The sequence below is a fragment of the Erpetoichthys calabaricus genome, chromosome 11 (genome assembly GCF_900747795.2).
Source record: "Erpetoichthys calabaricus chromosome 11, fErpCal1.3, whole genome shotgun sequence".
NCBI lineage: Eukaryota > Metazoa > Chordata > Cladistia > Polypteriformes > Polypteridae > Erpetoichthys > Erpetoichthys calabaricus.
In genome coordinates this window covers 97457208-97479798 of record NC_041404.2, presented here as the reverse complement: position 1 = coordinate 97479798, position 22591 = coordinate 97457208, and the positions used below count along the sequence as shown (strand labels likewise).

Below are 22591 nucleotides of genomic sequence, written 5' to 3'. Positions count from 1 at the left end.
GAATAGTTACAGATTTACCTGGACAGAATTTACACATATGTGGAAGAAAAATGTATTGTAAATACATGAAAAGTGCTGCATAAAATGTATACCCCATTGATTATTGAATATAACAACTACATTTTATGCTTATAAGTACAAATAATGGGAAGGTATTGTTAGGCTAAAACTCACATAAGTGAGGTTTTATTTGGAATACTGTGTGCAGTTCTGGGTTCTGTATGACATAAAGGATATAGCACCACTAGAGAAAACCCTAAAGAAGAATTAAATCTGAGTTTGGCACTGTGTGATATGAGTTATAACAAAGGATTTAAAGAGTTGAATCCTTAAGCAGTGGGCAAAAATGAGAAATGATGTACTGTAAGTATTATAAATGATTAAAGGAAATTAGTACAGAGAATTATAGTTGTTAAGATTATGAACTAGAACACATGAGAAATTGGAAGCTAATAAAAGGTAAATTTCAGCCAAATTTTCAAAAGTTATTATTTTTCACTTAAAGTACCATGGATATCTACAACAAGTGATCAGGTAGTGTTGCGGATAGTAGTACTTTGGAGACATTCAGAATGCAAGTAGATAATATTTTGCAGAAATTAGATAAGTAAGGATTGATAAGCTATGTTAGAGCTAAATGGTCTGTTCTTGTAAAATGTTTTTTATGCTCTTGAGACAGTTTTAAAATAATCTCTATACAAAATTCCAGTTTATAAAAAATCCACCCAGCCTGACGTCTAGCTAGTCCATGATCCCTCAAAACATTGAATAACTATATGGTCAACCAGTTTTAAAAACAGCATTGATCATTGGTGATGTTAAATATGTAGCAAAGAAGCATTTTAATGCCTGAAGGAATTAGTGGGTGAAAATTGGTTTAAGGTGAGCAAGAAATGCATAATTCTTATGTAAAAGGTTATATTATACAGTGGTGTGAAAAACTATTTGCCCCCTTCCTGATTTCTTATTCTTTTGCATGTTTGTCACACAAAATGTTTCTGATCATCAAACACATTTAACCATTAGTCAAATATAACACAAGTAAACACAAAATGCAGTTTGTAAATGGTGGTTTTTATTATTTAGGGAGAAAAAAAAATCCAAACCTACATGGCCCTGTGTGAAAAAGTAATTGCCCCCTGAACCTAATAACTGGTTGGGCCACCCTTAGCAGCAATAACTGCAATCAAGCGTTTGCAATAACTTGCAATGAGTCTTTTACAGCGCTCTGGAGGAATTTTGGCCCACTCATCTTTGCAAAATTGTTGTAATTCAGCTTTATTTGAGGGTTTTCTAGCATGAACCGCCTTTTTAAGGTCATGCCATAGCATCTCAATTGGATTCAGGTCAGGACTTTGACTAGGCCACTCCAAAGTCTTCAGTTTGTTTTTCTTCAGCCATTCAGAGGTGGATTTGCTGGTGTGTTTTGGGTCATTGTCCTGTTGCAGCACCCAAGATCGCTTCAGCTTGAGTTGACGAACAGATGGCCGGACATTCTCCTTCAGGATTTTTTGGTAGACAGTAGAATTCATGGTTCCATCTATCACAGCAAGCCTTCCAGGTCCTGAAGCAGCCAAACAACCCCAGACCATCACACTACCACCACCATATTTTACTGTTGGTATGATGTTCTTTTTCTGAAATGCTGTGTTCCTTTTACGCCAGATGTAACGGGACATTTGCCTTCCAAAAAGTTCAACTTTTGTCTCATCAGTCCACAAGGTATTTTCCCAAAAGTCTTGGCAATCATTGAGATGTTTCTTAGCAAAATTGAGACGAGCCCTAATGTTCTTTTTGCTTAACAGTGGTTTGCATCTTGGACATCTGCCATGCAGGCCGTTTTTGCCCAGTCTCTTTCTTATGGTAGAGTCGTGAACACTGACCTTAATTGAGGCAAGTGAGGCCTGCAGTTCTTTAGACGTTGTCCTGGGGTCTTTTGTGACCTCTCGGATGAGTCGTCTCTGCGCTCTTGGGGTAATTTTGGTCGGCCGGCCACTCCTGGGAAGGTTCACCACTGTTCCATGTTTTTGCCATTTGTGGATAATGGCTCTCACTGTGGTTCGCTGGAGTCCCAAAGCTTTAGAAATGGCTTTATAACCTTTACCAGACTGATAGATCTCAATTACTTCTGTTCTCATTTGTTCCTGAATTTCTTTCGATCTTGGCATGATGTCTAGCTTTTGAGGTGCTTTTGGTCTACTTCTCTGTGTCAGGCAGCTCCTATTTAAGTGATTTCTTGATTGAAACAGGTGTGGCAGTAATCAGGCCTGGGGGTGGCTACGGAAATTGAACTCAGGTGTGATACACCACAGTTAGGTTATTTTTTAACAAGGGGGCAATTACTTTTTCACACAGGGCCATGTAGGTTTGGATTTTTTTTCTCCCTAAATAATAAAAACCATCATTTAAAAACTGCATTTTGTGTTTACTTGTGTTATATTTGACTAATGGTTAAATGTGTTAGATGATCAGAAACATTTTGTGTGACAAACATGCAAAAGAATAAGAAATCAGGAAGGGGGCAAATAGTTTTTCACACCACTGTATATAAAAATAATCAGTACTATTTTTTTCCTGTTTTAGTATTATTACAATCCCCAAACACAACAGTACATGTACTGGGATGGAGAAAACCAAACATACATTCCAGCTTCTCAGCAAGGTATGGACCAACAGAGCAGAAAAAGCACTTCTACTATTTCAGGAAATGAGAAAAAGGACAAACCAAAATCTAAAACTGCCCAGCAGGTAAGAGGAATGCCCAAGTTAATTTCAGATATTCACATTCCTATGCTTTCCAGTTCTGCTTTTAAGTAAACTGCTCCTTTATTTATCTCATCATTCATCAAACTTTCAGTACCTTCGCACAAAAATTAGTGTTGTTCTTCCTTTTCCTTTCTAATTTTGTAATGTGTGGTTGTTTTCAAACCTGTTAGCTTCATCACATGCCACAGAATTACTAAAAACATGTGTCAGGAAAGTGTTTCTATAATGCAGTTCTACTTAATCAAATATTTAAAGACTGAAACCAGACTGGAAAAAATATTGCTTCATGTAAATTTACAAAATGTGTAATAGTGTTGCTTTGTCTGATATATACACTGCTCCTTCTATCTGCTGTTATACATAAAGGAATGTGAAAAATGTAACACTAATACTGAAAATACACAGTTAGGATGATGACCAAGGTAAGTAAGGATACTCTCAGCAGGAAAATATTAAATTTTCTGTCTCAGGGACCTTAACTCATTGCTGATGAACTAATGAATATTGATACTATTATTTTATAAGGCTGGAATAATAATATAATACATGTAACATCTTATGCATTGGATTATTAAGTGGCATGTATCTTTGAAAGCTGGTATTTTGATGTGGTAACTTAAATATTTTTTCACAATTTTTCCATAGATAGCAAAAGATATGGAGCGGTGGGCAAAAAGTCTCAACAAACATAAGGAGAATTTTCGTTCAAGTTTTACACCTCTGAATTCTTTGCAAGATGATGAAAGAAGGGAGTCTGCCAGTGCAGATGCAGGCTATGCTATCTTGGAAAAAAAGGTTAATATTGAAGCCATCGTTTCACTACATAATACATATTTTTAAATATATTTAGCATATTAGCTTATAAATTATTTCAAATAATATTTCTACAGAGCTATAAATCTAGAACACTAGTAAGACTTTCAGTAGCTCAGACCACACACCATACCATAGGTAAGCTAAAAATAAGAACATGGAAAATACTTAAAAGATAAGTTCAGTATTTTTCAAATCAAAATTATTTCTTCACAAACATGGCATATATGCATTTGCCATGACCAATCTTATACTGTAGTGAACTGTTGTCTGGACCAGAGTTGTGTTCTTGTGCTCAGTGCTAAATTGGCTCAGGCTTACAGCTGCCATTTAATAGAACAAGTGGATTTAGAAAATTAATGGATTTAAATTTCACATTACTATTGGAAATAAAATGGATTCTGTCAAATTTTGGCACACTAATAAAGATAGGCTCGGAGTCTTCCCATTTCCAGTTCTGCTTGTATTTTTGGTCTGTTGTGTGAGGTAGCTCAAGGAAAGATCTCCCCAGATGATAAGTCTTTGACAATTTTTAATTTTAGTTTGGCTAAGACTTTTGAAAACATTTCCCTTTATTATTCAATTATCAACTTTTAATAATTGATTGTTATTTTTTTGTTTCTTTTCTTCACAGGTTAATGTAATGTACTTAATTAGAATGACTTTTAATTGGTACATTAAAGTTGTCAGTTTCAGTAGGAACAAAATCTTTTAAGTACTGTGTTGAGCATATTGTGTCGATTTCTGTGTTTTGACTAATTGTTTGTGACAGTTTGAATATTACTAACTTGTACGTGCAAATCAAGTTTTTAATGACTTTTCTTAAGGTGCAAATTTAAAGATACGAGTGGTTAGACATTTTTAAAGCCGTCACTGATTTGTAAGAATCAGTTATCTTTATTTTCAGGTTCACATTCAGGAACGAATTCTGTTAAAAAAAAAAAAAAATGGGTTGCCAAAACTGACACACTAAAACTGTAAATACAGTCAAGAAGTTGAGTGCTATGATTTGTGAACCAGAAGGCATAAAATACTAAAGCACAAATAAGTTGTTCAAGAAATAAATCTATAATCTAAGATGCTGCACTGAATGCTGCTCAGGATTTTACAGCAAAGAATCAGTGATTTGGTGCATAGTGCTTTCTGGGAGGCCGCCCCTAGCAACATGGTCATAAAATGCTGAATCTTCAAAATGGTGATGTGATGCATTTGAAATTAAACAATAAAAGTATTTGGGGTTGTAACTAAATTGTCAGTTTGGTCAAACATGTACTAATATTCCTTTAATTTAAATGCTTCTAAATTTAAATTAATTTTAAACAAGATAAAATATAACAGGGTATCCCAATTTGTAAGACTGATCAGTAGGGATGGGTATCGAAAAACGGTATTAAATTTGCACTGGTTCCAGACTGGTCTGTGCCAAAATATTAATAGGCTCCTAGAGGAACAGTGCCACTATCTGTATTTTTGTAACATTAATTCATTCAAACATTTGCAGTGTTTTTAAATTCCTAACTGTCCTAGCGATGATGACAATGAAGGCATCAGGTAATCACGTTTTAGTCGCTTAGCTGTGTGTTTACATTTTGTGTTCTCCAGTTATCATGACAGATAGGATTCAAAAGTGTAGGCTTACTTTAGTAAACGTAATGAAAATATAAGTAAATGCAATATACTGGGTGTCCCAAAAAGATTATCGGAATTTTAAAGAGCTGTAGCTTGCCGCCCATTCATGAGAGACTGCAGAGCAACCTAGTGGCGTCTTGAGGAATTAATCTAGTTTCATTCGGTAGATGGTGCTAGTGCTTATCAAAAAGCTAACAGTGTGTTGTTTCAATTAGTTACATTTGCAGTTATGGCTGTGCCACAACAAAAAGCTTTTTGTGTTTGTGAATTCGCCAGAACTCAATTGGTTGTTACTGTGCAGTGGGCATTTCGTCAGAAATATGGGACTGACCCTCCGAATGACGATAACATCTGCCGATGGTACCGGCAATTTCGGGATGCTGGGTGTATCTGCAAAGGTAAAAGCACCGGGCAATCTCAAACTTTCTCCTCTGCTGAGAATGTCGCCCGAGTGCAAACTGCGTTCACTTGGAGCCCATCGAAATCAGTTTGACGAGCAATTCATGAGTTACAGATACCAAAGTCAAGTGTATGGAGAATTCTCTGGCGGCGGTTGGTTATGAAACTGTATCATCTGCAGTTGGTTCAGGACCTTAGACGAGGGGATAAGACACATCAAGTTGAGTTTTCAACTTTCATCCAGCAAAATTTGGAGACCAATGAAGATTTTTGTTCCTTGATTATCTTCAGTGATGAGGTCCCATTTCACATTAGTGCGAAGGTAAATTGTCATAATGTACGAATTTGGGGTGAAGAAAACCCTCATGCAGTTATCAAACATGAACGAGACTCCCCCAAGACGTTTTTTGCGCGATTTCTAAGTTGAAAGTTTATGGTCCTTACTTTTTTGAAGGAACCACAGTAAAAGGGGCTGTGTACCTGCAAATGCTGCAACATTGGCTGTTTCCTCAATTAGAAGATCAAGAACCAGTCGATTTAATTTTTCAATAGGATGGGGCGGTATTTCCTAAATGAGATCTATTCCCAACGTTGGATAGAAAGATCTGGGAATCAAGATTTGTCACTCCACCATTGGCCTCCAAGATCCCCAGATATCACCCCATGTGACTTTTTCCTTTGGGGATACGTCAAAGGATTAGTGTTCCAACCACCAATGCCTACAACTTTGGACGCAATGAAGTTGAAGATAATGGTTGCCATTCAGAGCGTCAATCCGATATTTTAGAGAGAGTTTGGCAGGAATTTGAATACCGCCTCGATATTGTTAGTTACTCGTGAGAGGCACATAGAACATTTATAGACAATGTGGGAAACACATGAATATAACAGTTTTTGTATATGCTTGTATAATTCAATAAATACAGCTCTTTGAAACTCCGATATTCTTTTTGGGACACCCTGTATATAAGAAGGTAGTTGCATATAAAGGGGTAACACTAGCAACTTCATTAAACAAACATTATATAAATTTGGAGCAGTGCAGCATGTTTGCCAGCTTCAATAAAGTGGCTGCTGAAATGTACTCAGTGCAGGCTCCGATGCTGCTGAAATTAGCCAAACTGAAAATGTGACTGTCTAGACAGGGTCAAGTCAAGGTAACAGTCATTATCATTATAAAAGTCTGCAGTTATTTACTTAGGACATACACTGTGAGCATCATTTTTAATTTGTATCCAGACAGCATCAGTCAAGTAGAAGCCGCAGCTTCGTGAATGGATACTAGAATTTAGACACCCATGTCCACCCCATTCTCCATCACGCAATGAGGAGAAATTTGACACAGTAGAGTTAAGTTGGTTTAGATATGCACAGCATAAATTGCCAGCTGCTAGGTAGTTACCTTAAATTTGAACTGGCCTGTCCTGATAACCAGGGATTAGTTCATTTACAACCATAACTCTAGCCCTTTAAAACTTTAATTATGGGGTGGTAATACAATGTCCATGATATAAATAAAATTGGATTAAAGCAGTTTATTTTATTATGCATGCTGTTAAATTCTTATGTAATAAAATTTATTATGTTTTAAACTTAAAAGTAAATGCTGTTTTTTTATGTTAACTTATTTTATTGGTTTGAATGTTAGCCAATGAGGGTGCAGGTCAGAGACAAAGAAAATAAAAAAAGGGTAGTGGGGAGCAAGGTTATTATAGTTTTGCCTTTTTATATTAGTTTTTATTTCTATATTTTTTCTGACCTTACTTGGAAATTCAGTTTAGTTTTAGTTTTCCTTCATCGTGTATTTTTAGTTTTAGTTTAGTTTTTATTTTACAAAGACATTTCTATTTTATTTTTATATATATTAGTTTCAGTTTTAGTTTTAGTAATTATAGTATGGTTAAAGAGCTACTATGGAATTTTGTTTCTGTGTCACAATGAGACAGAGCTGTGCACTTAACGAGTTTTAATATAATAGGAGTTTAATGTTAGTGGAAGCTTACTACAATACATGACACAGTTTACTATTTGGTTTTGTTTTTGTCTGATAAAAACAAGCATAATCCAAACCAGATACTGAATATGAACAATTTTACACAATTTTATAATTTTTAAAATAATTTCCATGTCATTTGCGCTGAACAAATCTGTGCTGACTGTTGCCACTTTTGTTCTGTTCCTTTCATTGCCCAGAATGGGCCAATTTGTAATGATATTTAGGTGAATTTTTAGGTGTGAGGGTTTTTTACTCTAAATGTCTACAGCACACAGCATATCCTGCTCCAACGACAAAGTGCTTATAATAAATGCCTTCAATATTGCATTCAAAAATCTCAAATACTGGGTTTTGTTATTTTCTACCAGCCATATTGATCTCTGATTCCATCTCAGGCACAAACAATTTTTAGACAGTATTTTGCCACCTGCAGGCCTGAAAAGATCAAAAATCAGAAAACAGAATCTACTGTGTTCTGACAGGTGTGATCATGAAAATCATGGGGGCTTAGGAAGAACAAAGCTCTTAGGCTTGAATCAGTGTACAGACCCTACCTAGCTGTATTGAGGGAATTGAAGAAAAACAAGCATGAAGTGTCAAGGTTAGGGACAGTGAGACTTGAATAGCCCACCATAAGAACAGTAAGCCCATAATGAGCAGAGCAAGAGCAGGTAACAAGAGTATGGACAGACACAAAATGACAGAGACAGCACTGAGATTAGGAACAATATATATATTATCTAAACCTGTTATCCAGAGCAGGATCACAGAACCTGGAGCCTACCCAAGCTGGTTTGCATGCAAGGCAGGAAAAATGCCTGGTATGCAATATGTATGATATGGCTGATGTTAAGAACAAAAAGAATATGATATTTCAACTATCTATTTTGAGAGAGAGAAACATTGAAAAAATGGGGACAAATATTTTAAAACATAATTCTGTTGTTGGATTCTTTTCACAATATCTGGTATTAATAATGATGAATATTAACTAAAAAAGATAATTTAATAAATATAGCATAAATACAAAAATACATTAGTATGTTTAGCTCTTCATCACTTGGCAGTCTCTCTTTGCCTACCTACCTGTAGTTCAGTAAAGACATTGCCAACTCAGGAATTTTACAAGGTTTGTTTCTCTTCGTTGTTAAAAAGCGTTTTTAAAGCAAAACTAACTGGTCAGCAACAATATGCTGATCTTGTATGACGACCTAGTCAGTCTCTGGATCAGTGCCGTTTTATTTTCAAAAATTGGGAGTGGTCTCCCCTTGACTTTCTCGTGCACTCAGATATGGGGATGGATATTTGAGGAGTAAACTGCAAGACAATAATTATATTTTTATATTAGTACATTAAAGAACCATCAACATCAAATCAAATTAATAATATATTGAACAATTATTACAAAAGTAAAGTTGATTAAATTGGACTCTGCAGCTGCATGAATAAAAAAGAAAAATGAGTATATGTTCAGGTAAAGTACCACTTCTGGTTGATGGGATTTTGTTGTAACGACCACATGCCAAATTTCATCCATCTATTTAGTTGCATTTTTGAGTTATCATTTTTACACACACACAGACATAATTCCAAAAAACGGTATTTTCGGACTTGGGGAGGTCTAAAACATCAAGATTCATCAAAATCACAAGGTCAAATTTTTTTCATGATTGTACTTTCTCTATACTTCGTATGCAAAGTGGCAGGTGAATTAACTGTCAACAAAAAGCAGGTACCTCAGAACGTTACTCACTCGTGATTTTTCTGTCCATACGGTAAAGTTTTTGTTGACCACCACATTCCAGTTTCAGTCATTTGAATGACATCTTAATATACAACAAGTGCAAAGAAAGGCAGTACGTAAATCGCTTTCTATTCCACGCGCTTTACCCACATATTCAGCTTGCTTTGTCACTGCAAATGCTGTGTGAACAGCCACCCCCCTTCACCAGCCGCCATTCACTGGATGAATATGTACAGGCGGCTCGTGGTGGATGACTTTCAGTTTTAGAGTTAAAAGTTATAAGGGTTAAAAACTAACATCATGAATATTCATGCAAAAACGAAAACTAAAATTATTTTAGTAAATTATCATTTTATTTCAGTTAGACTTTCCTGCTACTTTAATAGTTTTGTTTAGTTTTAGTTGTTCATTTCGGTTTTGTTAATTATTTTATTTCAGTTTATGAAAATATTTTTTTAATAATAGTTTCAGTTTTGATTTTAGTTTTCATTAACTATAATAACCTTGACGAGGAGTAATGGTGTAGGTATCGGTATAAAGTGGTCAACAAGATAACTATTTTGAACTGTTACTGTGAGAAATTTAGTTATTTCAATGTTAAACTAGAAGTTTATTTAACAAAGAGCTAATTCCACCACAGAGTTAACTGTCTGGACAGAATACGTGGACGTGCTAGTGGTTGGACGGACTGAGGTGAGAATGCCAAACCAGTGAACTGTGGGGTGTCGTCCGTGAAAGGCTAAACAAAGGAGATGTTGGCGGGCATTGGTTCATTGTTACTGACGGATATTGTTGCAGCTGACCAACTATTGCAGCCAACTTGACACGAGTGTAGGTTTGTTTCTGCTGGGAACGAGTGATTTACGTATGCTTTATTAGAGCTAAGGAGTCAGTCACCGAGTAACACCGTCATTGCAAGCAAGTACCAAGCTTGCAATGTTTATGCGTGGTGCCATTTATGTTACTTTTTTTCTTTCTATTATTTTTTTGCTGACTTCGCTTTAATAAGGGGATTTTACTTTTTTTTTTCCTTTATGCTTTCAGATAAAGACTCTTAGGTAAACATTAAAATTGTTTTCTTGGACTTCAATGTACTGAATTTATGATTTTGTTTGGGATGTGGAATGTATATAAATGTAAATAACACTGGTCTACAAAAAAATATTTTTTGTTTGCTTCTGGGAACTTCAGAGCATCTCTTTATTAAGTTTTTCACACTGATTTCATATATGAAGTCGGAATTAAGCTAGCACGTCAGGTTTTTTAAATACACATCATTGAAGTTTTGACACTTTTGAATATCAATATAATATATTAATACGATATCTGGAGTTTGGACTATGTCCCACCTAAATTGTTTTGATGTGTTTATTCTGAAAACAAACCAGAAGACGACACCAGAGACACGTTAAAGTATGTTTATGTCAATTTACCTCAATATAAAAGTGAGGTCAGCGTGCCCAAAAATGTTGGAGGCACTCACTTTTGCGCTTGTACTGCACATCCGTCTCTCTTTGCAAGAACCAACAGTTGTCACCCATCATGCTCGGAGTGAATTTTTCCCGATATCAGTTTTCCATCACCTTTATATCTTTATGAAATCTTTTCCCATGCTTATCTCTGACATCGCTTAGATTTGGTGGAAAAAAGTCGAGATGAGAATGTAAAAAATGCATCTTCAGTGACATTCTGGCTCCCGTAAGCTAATATACTTTCAGCATATCCTCCACAAGCTCAGTATAATTCTCTGCTCTGTGACTGTCCAGAAAATTCTGGACAACCTGCACGAATGAGGGTGCTGATTCAGTTGGCTTCAGTTTCCTTTTGAACTCATTGTCAAGCATCAGTTGACGTATTTCAGGGCCAACAAAAACACCTTCCTTAATTTTGGCTTCACTTTTCTCAAGACCAAACGTATTTCTTAAATGCTGAAACGCATCACCGTTACTGTCCAGTCACCCTATTTGTCCAAGACCTGGAACATCATAAGTAAAAAATGGGACATGCTGGACAAAAACGGTTTTCAGATTTGGAGTCAGCAAGTGAAATTTGTTAAAGTTCAGGTGAAAGAATCCCAGTAGCAAAATGCTTGTTGACCAGTGTAATAGTTCATGCAGTTAAACTAAACAATTGAGTTCTTGTATGTTTTTAATTAATGGGGAAAAAGAGGACAGTGATTTAGCATGTTGAGTATAATTACATTAAATGGGCTTCAGTAGCTAGGGGTGCAATTCACTATAAAGTTATGTAATTTACTAAGGTAACTGGTTAAAATATTAGTTTATCTTTTTTGTCATATAGTATGGGTATATTATTAAGATTTAGATTTAGTTCATTAATAATAATAATAATAATTCATTACATTTATATAGCGCTTTTCTCAGTACTCAAAGCGCTATCCACACAGGGAGGAACCGGGAAGCAAACCCACAATCTTCCACAGTCAACTTACTGCAGAGCAGCAGCACTACCACTGCGCCACCTGTGAGGACATTAGATTATCAACACAGATATGTTCATTAAAAGTGCTGAGAAAGATAGTATAACAAGAAGGTCATATTTAGATATATTATTTGAAGAAAAAAAAACTGAACTCAGGTCAGCTCCCTCAGTTAAAGCTAAGGGGTGCAACACAAGCAATGCAAAAACAAACAGAATTAGTTATCTCAGTTTTAAAAAAAATGTAATTTTTTTCAACTGTAGGGAAATGAGAACAACCCTTAACCTCAGTTACCACTCCCCTTCAAGAGACACATTATCTCCCTACATTATAGAGAGTAGTATTGATGAGTATCAATAAGCAGTATTGGTGTTGATATCGGTATTGATAAAATCCTAATGTTACCAATCCCTACTGATCATTGTATTGTATTTATTATGTAGATAATGTAAATTAATAATTTGTAATTAGGAAGCCATGTAACTTTTTTAAAACTTTAAACTGTATTGCATATTGGTGCTGTATAGTACTATTCTTCTTCTTTTTTCGGCTGCTCCCGTTAGGGGTTGCCACAGCAGATCATTTCCTTCCAAATTTTTCGGTCCTCTGCATCTTCTTCTGTTACACCCATCACCTGCATGTCCTCTCTCACTAAATCCATAAACCTTCCTCTTTTCCTCTTACCTGGCAGTTCTATCCTTAGCATCCTTCTCCCAATATACTCAGCATCTCTCCTCTGCACATGACCAAACCAACGCAATCGTGCCTCTCAGACCGACCAACTTGAGCCTAACCTCTAATGTACTCATTTCTAATCCTATCGATCCTAGTCACACCCATGCAAATCTTAGCATCTTTAACTCTGCCTCCTCCAGCTCTGTCTCCTGCTTTCTGGTCAGTGCCATCGTCTCCAACCCATATAACATAGCTGGTCTCACTACCGTCCTGTAGACCTTCCCTTTCACTCTTGCTAATACTAGTCTGTCACAAATTACTCCTGACACTCTTCTCCACCCATTCCACCCTGCCTGCACTCTCTTTTTCACCTCACCTCCCACAATCCCCGTTACTCTGTACTGTTAATCCAAGTATTTAAACTCATCCACCTTCGCCAGTTCTACTCCCTGCATCCTCATCTTTCCACTGACCTCCCTCTCATTTACACACATATATTCTGTCTTGTTCCTACTGACCTTCATTCCTCTCCTCTCCAGAGCATATCTCCACCTCTCTAAGGTCTCCTCAACCTGCTCCCTTCTATCGCTACAGATCACAGTGTCATCAGCAAACATCATAGTCCACGGGGACTCCTGTCTAATCTCATCTGACAACCTGTCCATCACCATTGCAAATAAGAAAGGGCTCAGAGCCTATCCCTGATGTAATCCCACCTCTACCTTGAATGCATCTGTCACTCCTACCGCAGACCTCACCACTGTCACACTTCCCTCATACATATCCTGCACAACTCTTACATACTTCTCTGCCACTCCCGACTTCCTCATACAATACCATAGCATCTCTCGAGGCACCCTGTCATATGCTTTCTCCAGGTGCACAAAGCCGCAGTGCAACTAATTTTCTCTATACTTCTCCATCAGCATCCTCAGAGCAAACATTGCATCTCTGGTGCTCTTTCTTGGCATGAAACCATACTGCTGCTCACTAATCATCAACTCCCTTCTTAACCTAGCTTCCACTACTCTTTCCCATAACTTCATGCTAAGGCTCATCAATGTTATCCCCCTGTAGTTACTACAGTCCTGCACCTCCCCCCTATTTTTAAATATCGGCACCCGTACAATTCTTCTCCACTCCTCTGGCATCCTCTCACTTTCCAAGATTCCATTAAACAATCTGGTTAAAAACTCCACTGCCATCTCTCCTAAACATCCTCATGCTTCATCTGGACCAACAGCCTTTCTATTTTTCATCCTCTTCATAGTTGTCCTTACTTCCTCCTTGCTAATCCGTTGGACTTCCTGATTCACTATCTCCACATTATCCAACTGTCTCTCTCTCTCGTTCTCTTCATTCATCAACATTTCAAAGTACTCTTTCCATCTGCTCAACACCCTCTCCTCACTTGTAAGTATGTTTCCATCTTTATCCTTTATCACCCTAACCTGCTGCACATCTTTCCCAGCTCGGCCCCTCTGTCTAGCCAATCGGTACAGGTCCTTTTTTCCCTCCTTAGTGTCCAACCTCTCATATAACTCATCATATGCCTTTTCTTTAGCCTTCACCACCTCTCTCTTCACCTTGTGCCTTATCACCTTGTACTCTTGTCTACTTTCTGCATCTCTCTGACTATCCCACTTCTTCTTTGCCGTCCTCTTCCTCTGTATACTCTCCTGTACTTCCCCATTCCACCACCAGGTTTCCTTTTCCTCCTTCCTCTGTCCAGATGTCATGCCAAGCACCCTTCTTGCTGTCACTCTTACTACATCTGCTGTAGTTGCCCAACTGTCTGATAACTCTTCACTGCCACCCAATGCCTGTCTTACCTTCTCCCTAAACTCAACTTTGCAGTCCTCCTTTCTCAACTTCCACCATTTGATCCTTGGCTCTGCCCTCACTCTCTTCCTCTTCTTGATCTCCAACGTCCTCCTACAGACCACCATCCTATGCTGCTTAACTACACTTTCCCCTGCCACCACTTTGCAGTCTTCAATCTCCATCAGATCGACTCTTCTGCATAGGATGTAATCTACCTGTGTGCATCTTCCTCCACTCTTGTACGTCACCCTATGTTCCTCCCTCTTCTTAAAATACGTATTCACCACAGCCATGTCCATTCTTTTGGCAAACTCCACTATCCTCTGACCTTCTTCATTCCTCTCCTTGACACCATACCATCACCTCCTCATCTCCACTGTTCCCTTCACCAACATGTCTATTGAAATCCACTCCAATCACCACTTTCTGTCCCTTAGGTACACTGCTGATCACGTCATCCAACTCACTCCAAAAATCTTCTTTCTCATCCATCGCACATCCAACTTGCGGTGCATATGTACTAAAAACATTCATCATCACACCTGCAATTTCCTGCTTCATAATCATTACTCTGTCTGACACTCTTTTCACCTCCAAAACACTCTTGACATACTGTTTCTTCAGAATAACCCCTACCCCATTTCTCCTCCCATCTACACCATGATAGAACAATTTGAAGCCACCTCCGATCCACCTGGCCTTACTCCCCTTCCATTTAGTCTCTTGCACGCACAATATATCAACTTTCCTTCTCTCTATCATATGTGCTAACTCTCTCCCCTTACCAGTCATACTGCCAACATTCAAAGTTCCTACCCTCAGTTCCACTATCTTTACCTTCCTCTTGTCTTTCAGTCTCCAGACACGTGTCCCCCCTCTTCTTCGGCCAACAGTAGCCCAATTTCCGCCAGCACCCTGTTGGCTAACAGTACTAGTGGCAGTCGTGTTCACCCGGAGCTCGACCGACCCAGTATGGAAATTTGTATTGTTGTCCTCATATTGATTTGGCAAAGTTTTACATCGGATGCCCTTCCTGACGTAACCCTCCCCATTTATCCGGGCTTGGGACTGGCACAAAGAAACACACTGGCTTGTGCCTCCCCTGTGGCTAGGTTAGTGCTGTATAGTACTATGTAGTCCAAAATTTTGCTCTGACACCGTATTTCTAGCCAAGATGGCTCCAGTACGAGTGTATATTATTATATGTGACAGTTTCATGTTTAAAGAATCTTTCACAGAATTTAATTAAACTTGAACTTGTACTTGTTTTTTACACTTGCCATTAATTGGAGAACAGCTTATTAATGTGTTAAAACTGCCATACTAGTAAAGATTATGCTTACAACTTTTGATCTCTCTCTGTTGTTTACTAAAGAACACTGTCTAGATGTAGTCTTCTTATTCAACCAAGAATGGTCGCTCAAATGTTAAACTCCACGATCTTGACTGATTTAACTTTGTATTTTCCTTGTTTAGTTAAAACTGAAAAGGAAATTGTACAGTAGATGTATGGCCTTTTTTTAGACTGACCCTCTGACTTAAACCTGTGTTGGTACAACAATATACAGAAGAGTAATGCCACCTATATTTGGCAATGTGCTTATTTCACAAATCTTGCTAAAGTTGCATTGCAGAAGGAGATACACTGCACCATACACTATTTAATGGAACGTCATTTAATTCAAACAAGGAAGGCTTCAAGTGAATGCTGTGAAACTGTACCAAATGTTGTATGTGCTGTCTAGACTTAAGTACACACTAATAAGCTGTTTCCTTTTGTAACGACATTTATTTCTATAGCAGATTTTCATACAAAGATCAAAGGGTTTAGCTGGAAAGTTCAAATGGACAGGACAGACACACACACAAAATAAAAACTGCAGTTAAGCTGGAGAAAAAAAAAAACTTGTAGGGGTTCCAGACCAAAAGACCCCTCAGCCCCCACTGGGCCTAACATAAATAAATGTAGTAGGATTATTGGATAAAAGATGCGTATCAACAGTCATGCACATACAAAACTGGGATAAGGTAAGTAACCCAGCTAAGGCAGAGACCTGGTTCTTAAAAACCCCTGTTTACATGTGCAAGTCCACTTTTGGATTTCTGCTTTGGCAAAATGGTCCGATGTCATAAAAATGCAATAAGAAATAGATTAAACATGATCAGCGGCCTCCATGGATCTGAAAAAGAAAACAAAGAGCAGTGTTGGGGAAATTACTTTTAAAGTTAACTTAATTTACTTATTACTTTTAAGCAGTACCATCAACATTGCTCCTGAGGTTGTGCTGCTGAGCTTAGCACTATATATTTAGCTCATCAACATAATATTTCAGGAATCACTTAATTTGTTTTTTTCAGCTGACTGACTGACATAATAATAAGATTACCCGAGTATTTGCCTCCTGAAATGTATTCTTGTAGACACTTCCATCTTTTCTGTCCATGGCTGTTGGAAGCATGTGCAAAGCATATGCAGACTACAAAATCCTTAACTGTATTTTGTTAGATGTTAGAGGTTTATATGACCAAATAACCGGGTTACCTGTAGAAAAATCAACTTGTGTTTCTCAGTGATTAATATCCCAGTTCCTCTGACCATAGTAAGAGTTTTCATGGTATTTTAGAAACTGTTTTTTAAGGGTATCTGTTCATTAAAATACATGTAAATGTACTGAATGTTGTATAGCTCTCTTGGAATTTTTCTGTAGACTGTGTGACGCCACCATGGGGTGTACCACCACCCTAACCTGGACACAGAGACAGGACACGAGTTCAACACACAGCTCCTGGTTTATTTATAATAAAAGTGCACAAACCACCAACACTGCAATACACAGTACATTCCCTTCCTTGTCGTCAGTCCATCCGCTTCCACTCTTCCTCAGGCTTTTTCCATTCCTTTCTCCCGACTCTGACCTCTGAATGGTGTGACTGGCCCCTTTTTATAGGTCACCTGGAAGGACTCCAGGTGCCTAATGAGCTTCTTCCGACCACACTTCCAGGTATGGTGGAAGTGTGGCCAAATAAGACCCTGGAAATGGAACACGCATGAAATGCGTGTGTTCCAAATAACAATCTATTATTTCCACTCTAAAACTCCACTTCACTCCCAGATAATCAATCAAGGCATGAGCTGGGAAAAGTTCGCTCACGTTCTAAGTCGGTGGGGGGATGGAACAGCCGGCTGCTGGCAGCTTGTCTTTTATAAGCACATTTAGAGGACAAAGGATGCTGGCGGAGAGGTGTGAACGGATTTAAGAAGCGATTTAAGGTGGGCCGGATCTACAAGTTTTTTCGTAGGCTCTGGTAATTCTAGTGTTAAGGAACATTGAAATATCTTCGTAGTACATGTTTAATTATTCTATCCATCTATCCTTCTAGTGTCGCGCCAGCCCCAGTAAGAATACAGCGCAAGGCAGGAACAAAGGGGCACCAGCTCGTCGCTAGTGCTGCAACACTGTGGCCTCACATGTTTAATTACTGACAATATAGATTATTGAAATAATGTTAACATTTTATCTGTATAATGTAATAAACATATTTTGCTGCATTTCATCTTAAAAATGATACCGTCATCATATGTAAATACGCGCTTTATAAAGTGACGCAGGTTGTGCAATATTATAACTATCGCAAGTTTACAGCGAGGTAATTGTACTTATAAGTACAAACAGTTCTACAAGGAGCACTTGATGGACTGATTGATTGCGTTTATAGTTCTTGGGATAAAGCTGTTTCTGAACCGTAAGGTCAGTACAGGAAAAGCTCTGAAGCATTTGCCGTTTGAGAGCAGATCAATAGACTGTGCGCATGGCTGAGGCAGCGTGTGGTTGATGCTGTATACTGATAATTCTCTTTCCGATCAGCTGCTGTAGAGCTGTGATTCCACACTCAGATACAGTGATGTAAATACTCCGAGTGGTGCAGTGAGAGTAATATGAAAAAAGATTATCCGCTGTGGCAACCCCTAATGGGAGCAGTTGAAAGTAGAAGAAGAATGTGCAGTGAGAGTAACAACACTAAAGTGCCTATGGTATTTGGAATAGTTTGGCTATTCTGTGGACCATTATATTGTTACAGGTTAATTACAATCAGATGCCTTAAACTAATAAACAATATGCGGTTAATTTCCGTGTACTATAAATGATAAAGCCGCGTCAGTGATGTGGATCTTAAAAAGAAAGGGAAACCACACAGGAACAGTAGCACTGCTTTGACGCTGGGTGCCGCCAGTTTGCAAAACCAAGCGGAGAATGTACACCAGGGTTAGAGCTAGCGTGACAGTGTGCGTGGCTATACACAAAGTTTACGTTGTATACATCACGATTTGAGTGTGGAAGCAGGAGTAGGCAACATTTTTGTGCATATGCACCGTTTATACATGAGGCCCCAGGTCTTTTTTATCCTGAGATTGTTTCTCATTTTTCTTGCTTAGGTCCTTAATGTCTTTCCTTATATCACTTCTTTATATCACTATTTTTATATCTTTTATGTCTCCCCGAGTGTGACAATCATTTCCTACAACTCAGAAAAAGTGTTTTGGTGTTCTCTGTGCACCGCAGGTGGAGTTGTGAGTCTGGTTGTGGTTGATTTGCCTGACTCACGTGGGTATTAGCTGCAGTTGACAGAGGGGATAAAAAGGCTATGCTCAGTTCCAATAATCCTGGAATTGATGAATTCTCCTTGTCCACCTCACTTGCAGCTTCACTCCCAATTTTGTCCCAAGAAGCCATTTCAGTTTGTGTAAATAAAGGACATCCATTTTGGAGTTAATTTGTAAAGATGACTCAATACTATTTTTTATTCAATACAAATTTTCTGCAACAGTAAAAGGTCATTCATTTGTAATATCAATAATTCATATTGCATTAAATTAGAATGTTTTTACCAGTGTAACTCCACAAGGTTTGTCAATTTTCTAACCACTATGTCCAGGTTCAAGTTTGGTTTGGACTTAGTGATCATCTTCAAATATCATCTGCGAGTTATATGCAGAATTATTATTTGCAGAATATCGGCAGAGTTTCTTTGCAGCCTTTGTCGATTTTCGTAAAGCTTTTGATGCCCTGTGGGACATCCTGAAGGTTCGCGGCATCCCCTTGAGGTTGCTGGATATCGTGGCCGGCCTGTACACTGGTACTGTGAGTGCTGTGCAGAGTGGAGGCAGAACCTCTGTTTTTTTTCCCCCGTTGATTCTGGGGTTCGTCAGGGGTATATTCTTGCTCCTACTCTGTTCAGTGCTTGTATGGATTGGGTGTTGGGCAAGGTCATGGGGTCCAGTGGCTGTGGGGCGTCTGTTGGTGAAGAAAGATTCACGGATCTTGACTTTGTTGACGATGCTGTGTTCTTCACGGAGTCAATGGAAGCTCTGATCGGGGTGCTCGAGAGACTGAGCGAGGAGTCTGAGTGTCTGGGCTTGCGAGTGTCCTGGATAAAAACCAAGATGTAGGCCTTTAATGACCTCTTGGTCACAGCCATCAGCGGTGTGTCTGACCTTCACAGAGACATTCATGTCTCTGGTGACTCTTCCTATGAAGTTAGTAGACGGATTGGGAGAGCATGTGGGGTCATGAGGACACTAGAAGGGGGTGTGTGGCGCTATTGATATCTATGCAAAAGGATGAAGGTCCAAGTCTTTAGAGTCCTGGTGCTTCCTGTCTTGCTATATGGTTGCGAGACATGGACGCTATCCAGTGACCTGAGACAAAGGCTGGACTCCTTTGGTACTGTGTCTCTCTGGAAAATCCTTGGGTACCGTTGGTTTGACTTTGTGTCGAACGAGCAGTTGCTCATGGAGTCCCAAATGAGACACATCACCTGCACTGTGAGGGAGCGTCAGTTACGGCACTACGGCTATGTGGCGTGTTTCCCTGAGGGTGATCCAGCTCGTAAGATCCTCATTGTTGGGGACGCGAGTGGCTGGACCAGGCCAAGGGGTCGCCCACGTAACACCTGGCTGCGGCAGATAGAGGGTCATGTCCGGTGGGACTGGACTGCTTGTCTGCCTGGGGGGTTGCCAACCGGGATCCTGAGTTGTTTCGTTGTGTAGTGGGTGCGGCAACACACTGTACCAGTGCATGCTCCCCGAATTGACTTGACTTGATCATCTTCAAACCTTAATACCATTTGAAAATTGCCATTTTAAAAAATGTAAATAAGATTCAATAAATAGTCTGGTAATTAGAGATATACACCAGTTTCTCTTGTCTCATGGCACAGTAGAAGTTTAACATATAGTTAGGGTGCCATGAAATTTATTTTTCTACATCTTTAAGCAGTATGATCCCAAGATTATCACAAAAACAGTAAACACAATGCTTGAGCAAAGAGCCTCAGTCTAGAGCCCTTTATTTCTATTCTCCTTCAACTGCTGCTGTGTTAATCATGCATGGCAACACAGTGATAGGAAGGCCCAAAAATAAATTACAGGCAAAGGCATTGCCTAGGGGCAGAATCCTGGCCAAATCCTGATACATGGGATAGGATTTAAAAAAAACACAAATGCATGCTGGCTAGGGATTAGTTAATATTGTACATTTAAAGCAGTCCAAGAGTACTGTGGGAAAAAGATCTCTCGCTCAGAAAAGGAGTGGAAGGTAGCAATGCACAGAATTCACTCAAACTCCATATGCACAAAGCATATAATTATTCAGCTTAAAATTATATTTCAAGTACATCTGTCTCGTTTAAAATTGTCCAAAATGTTTCCAGGGAAAGATCTAGTTTCAAGTTTTACTCTGCTGGCCTAGTTCTCTTTTTCATGGGTGGTGGTTGATTTGTTTCGACGAAGTTTTGTTAAACTTCACTTGCTTGTATGGAATGTTATTTGATTCTAATAAAATGCAAAAAATAAAAAAAGCAATGAGACTATAATTACCTTTATAAGTAGCTAACAGCCTGAAAACAATTGTCATTGGTACAAAAACAAAATTCAAATAGAAACAAAAGTGAATGTAATGACTAAATGTATGACAGTATTAGACATATTCCTGAACACAGAAGAAAGCCGCACGATTATAATTTGTAAGACTGCAGGCTGATGGTGGTGACTTACCGTCTAATTAACACACAGGCTCACTAAACCTCTTTGATTAACACAGAATATATAAATGAGTTATTTCATTCAACAAAGTAAAAATATTAATTGATTAAATTGCTGAGTATTTTAAATATTGCCTGCCATGGTTTAATTTAATTTTGCCTTCTTTTCAGGGTGCACTGACAGAACGACCACACGCCTTGATGGAGCATTTAAAAAAAACAGAAGAAAGTGTTGTAAGTAGTAAATTTAATTTTACAAATGGGTATTTTACCCTAAGAAGAATAATTATCTAGTCCAGAAATTCAAACCTGTTATTGGAGTTATAAAGGGTAAATTGGTTATCCCACAAAATGAAGGATGCCTTTAATATGTTTGAAATGGAACACATTTGAACGTTATTTGATATGTGGCATGGAAAATTTGCTTAAAGGAATACTTCACCTAAAATTCAAAATTCAGAACAACTTATACCTGGCAGTTTCCATTATTTTTTTTTAAGACTCACTTAATCAGCATGTCTTTAGACTAGTAACTGTTGTACATTATGGGCAACAAATAATGAATGCAAACACAGACGGTGAATACAACACAAATACAACATCAGATGATGTATATAAGATACTGTATATTATTGCAGTTTTTAGTATGTCAGTACTGTTTGCTAAAATGAGAAAGGAGAAAAGTGTGCTGGGTGATTAAGTGTTTAATATTACTGTTTACCTTTTTGTGAAAGCACCTGGTGTATACATCATTTTCTGGGCAGAAGGCAGCTTTGTGCCAGTAATATTCTGAAATGAGTTCCCCACCCTTTGCAGTGCTTTGCAGTTTTAATCAGAGCAGGTGCCATATCAGCATCTTATACAGGTAGTGAGAACAGATGCCCCTGTGCATCTGTAGAAGATGTTGATCAATAATGGATACACGGCATTCCCATGGTTCTGAACTGCTGCCCCTAATGGCTTCCTCGCATTATCCCAGGCTGCCTTGCCTATCTAACAATGCTGCTGTGCTTTGTCACACAGATGCTGCCCTTATTTGCATCATATTATATCTTCCACCAGCGATCACACACTCCCCGTATCTTCCTTCAAGAAAAAAAAAACCTCTCTTTAGTGCTATACTGTTACCCTTGTATTTCAGGATCACTTAAAGCTGCAGACAATTATATTCTGACAGGATAAAAAAGCATAGTATAGATTAAAAAATACTTACTTTTGTCAGCATATTTTATTTTATATTGGCTAGATTGTTTTCATTACTCAA

At 38.2% G+C, this 22591-nt stretch overlaps 1 protein-coding gene across 4 annotated transcripts in view; it reads left to right on the top strand.

Annotated features, from left to right (window-relative positions):
* rbm10 (RNA binding motif protein 10) overlaps positions 1–22591 on the top strand; it is a 395465-nt gene that overhangs the window by 300550 nt on the left and 72324 nt on the right. For all 4 annotated transcript variants that reach the window (XM_051933537.1, XM_051933536.1, XM_051933538.1 and 1 more), the window contains exons 17-19: positions 2584–2748; positions 3412–3561; positions 21499–21561. In XM_051933537.1, the coding sequence (XP_051789497.1) occupies positions 2584–2748; positions 3412–3561; positions 21499–21561 (378 nt within the window). The remainder of the gene's footprint in view (positions 1–2583; positions 2749–3411; positions 3562–21498; positions 21562–22591) is intronic.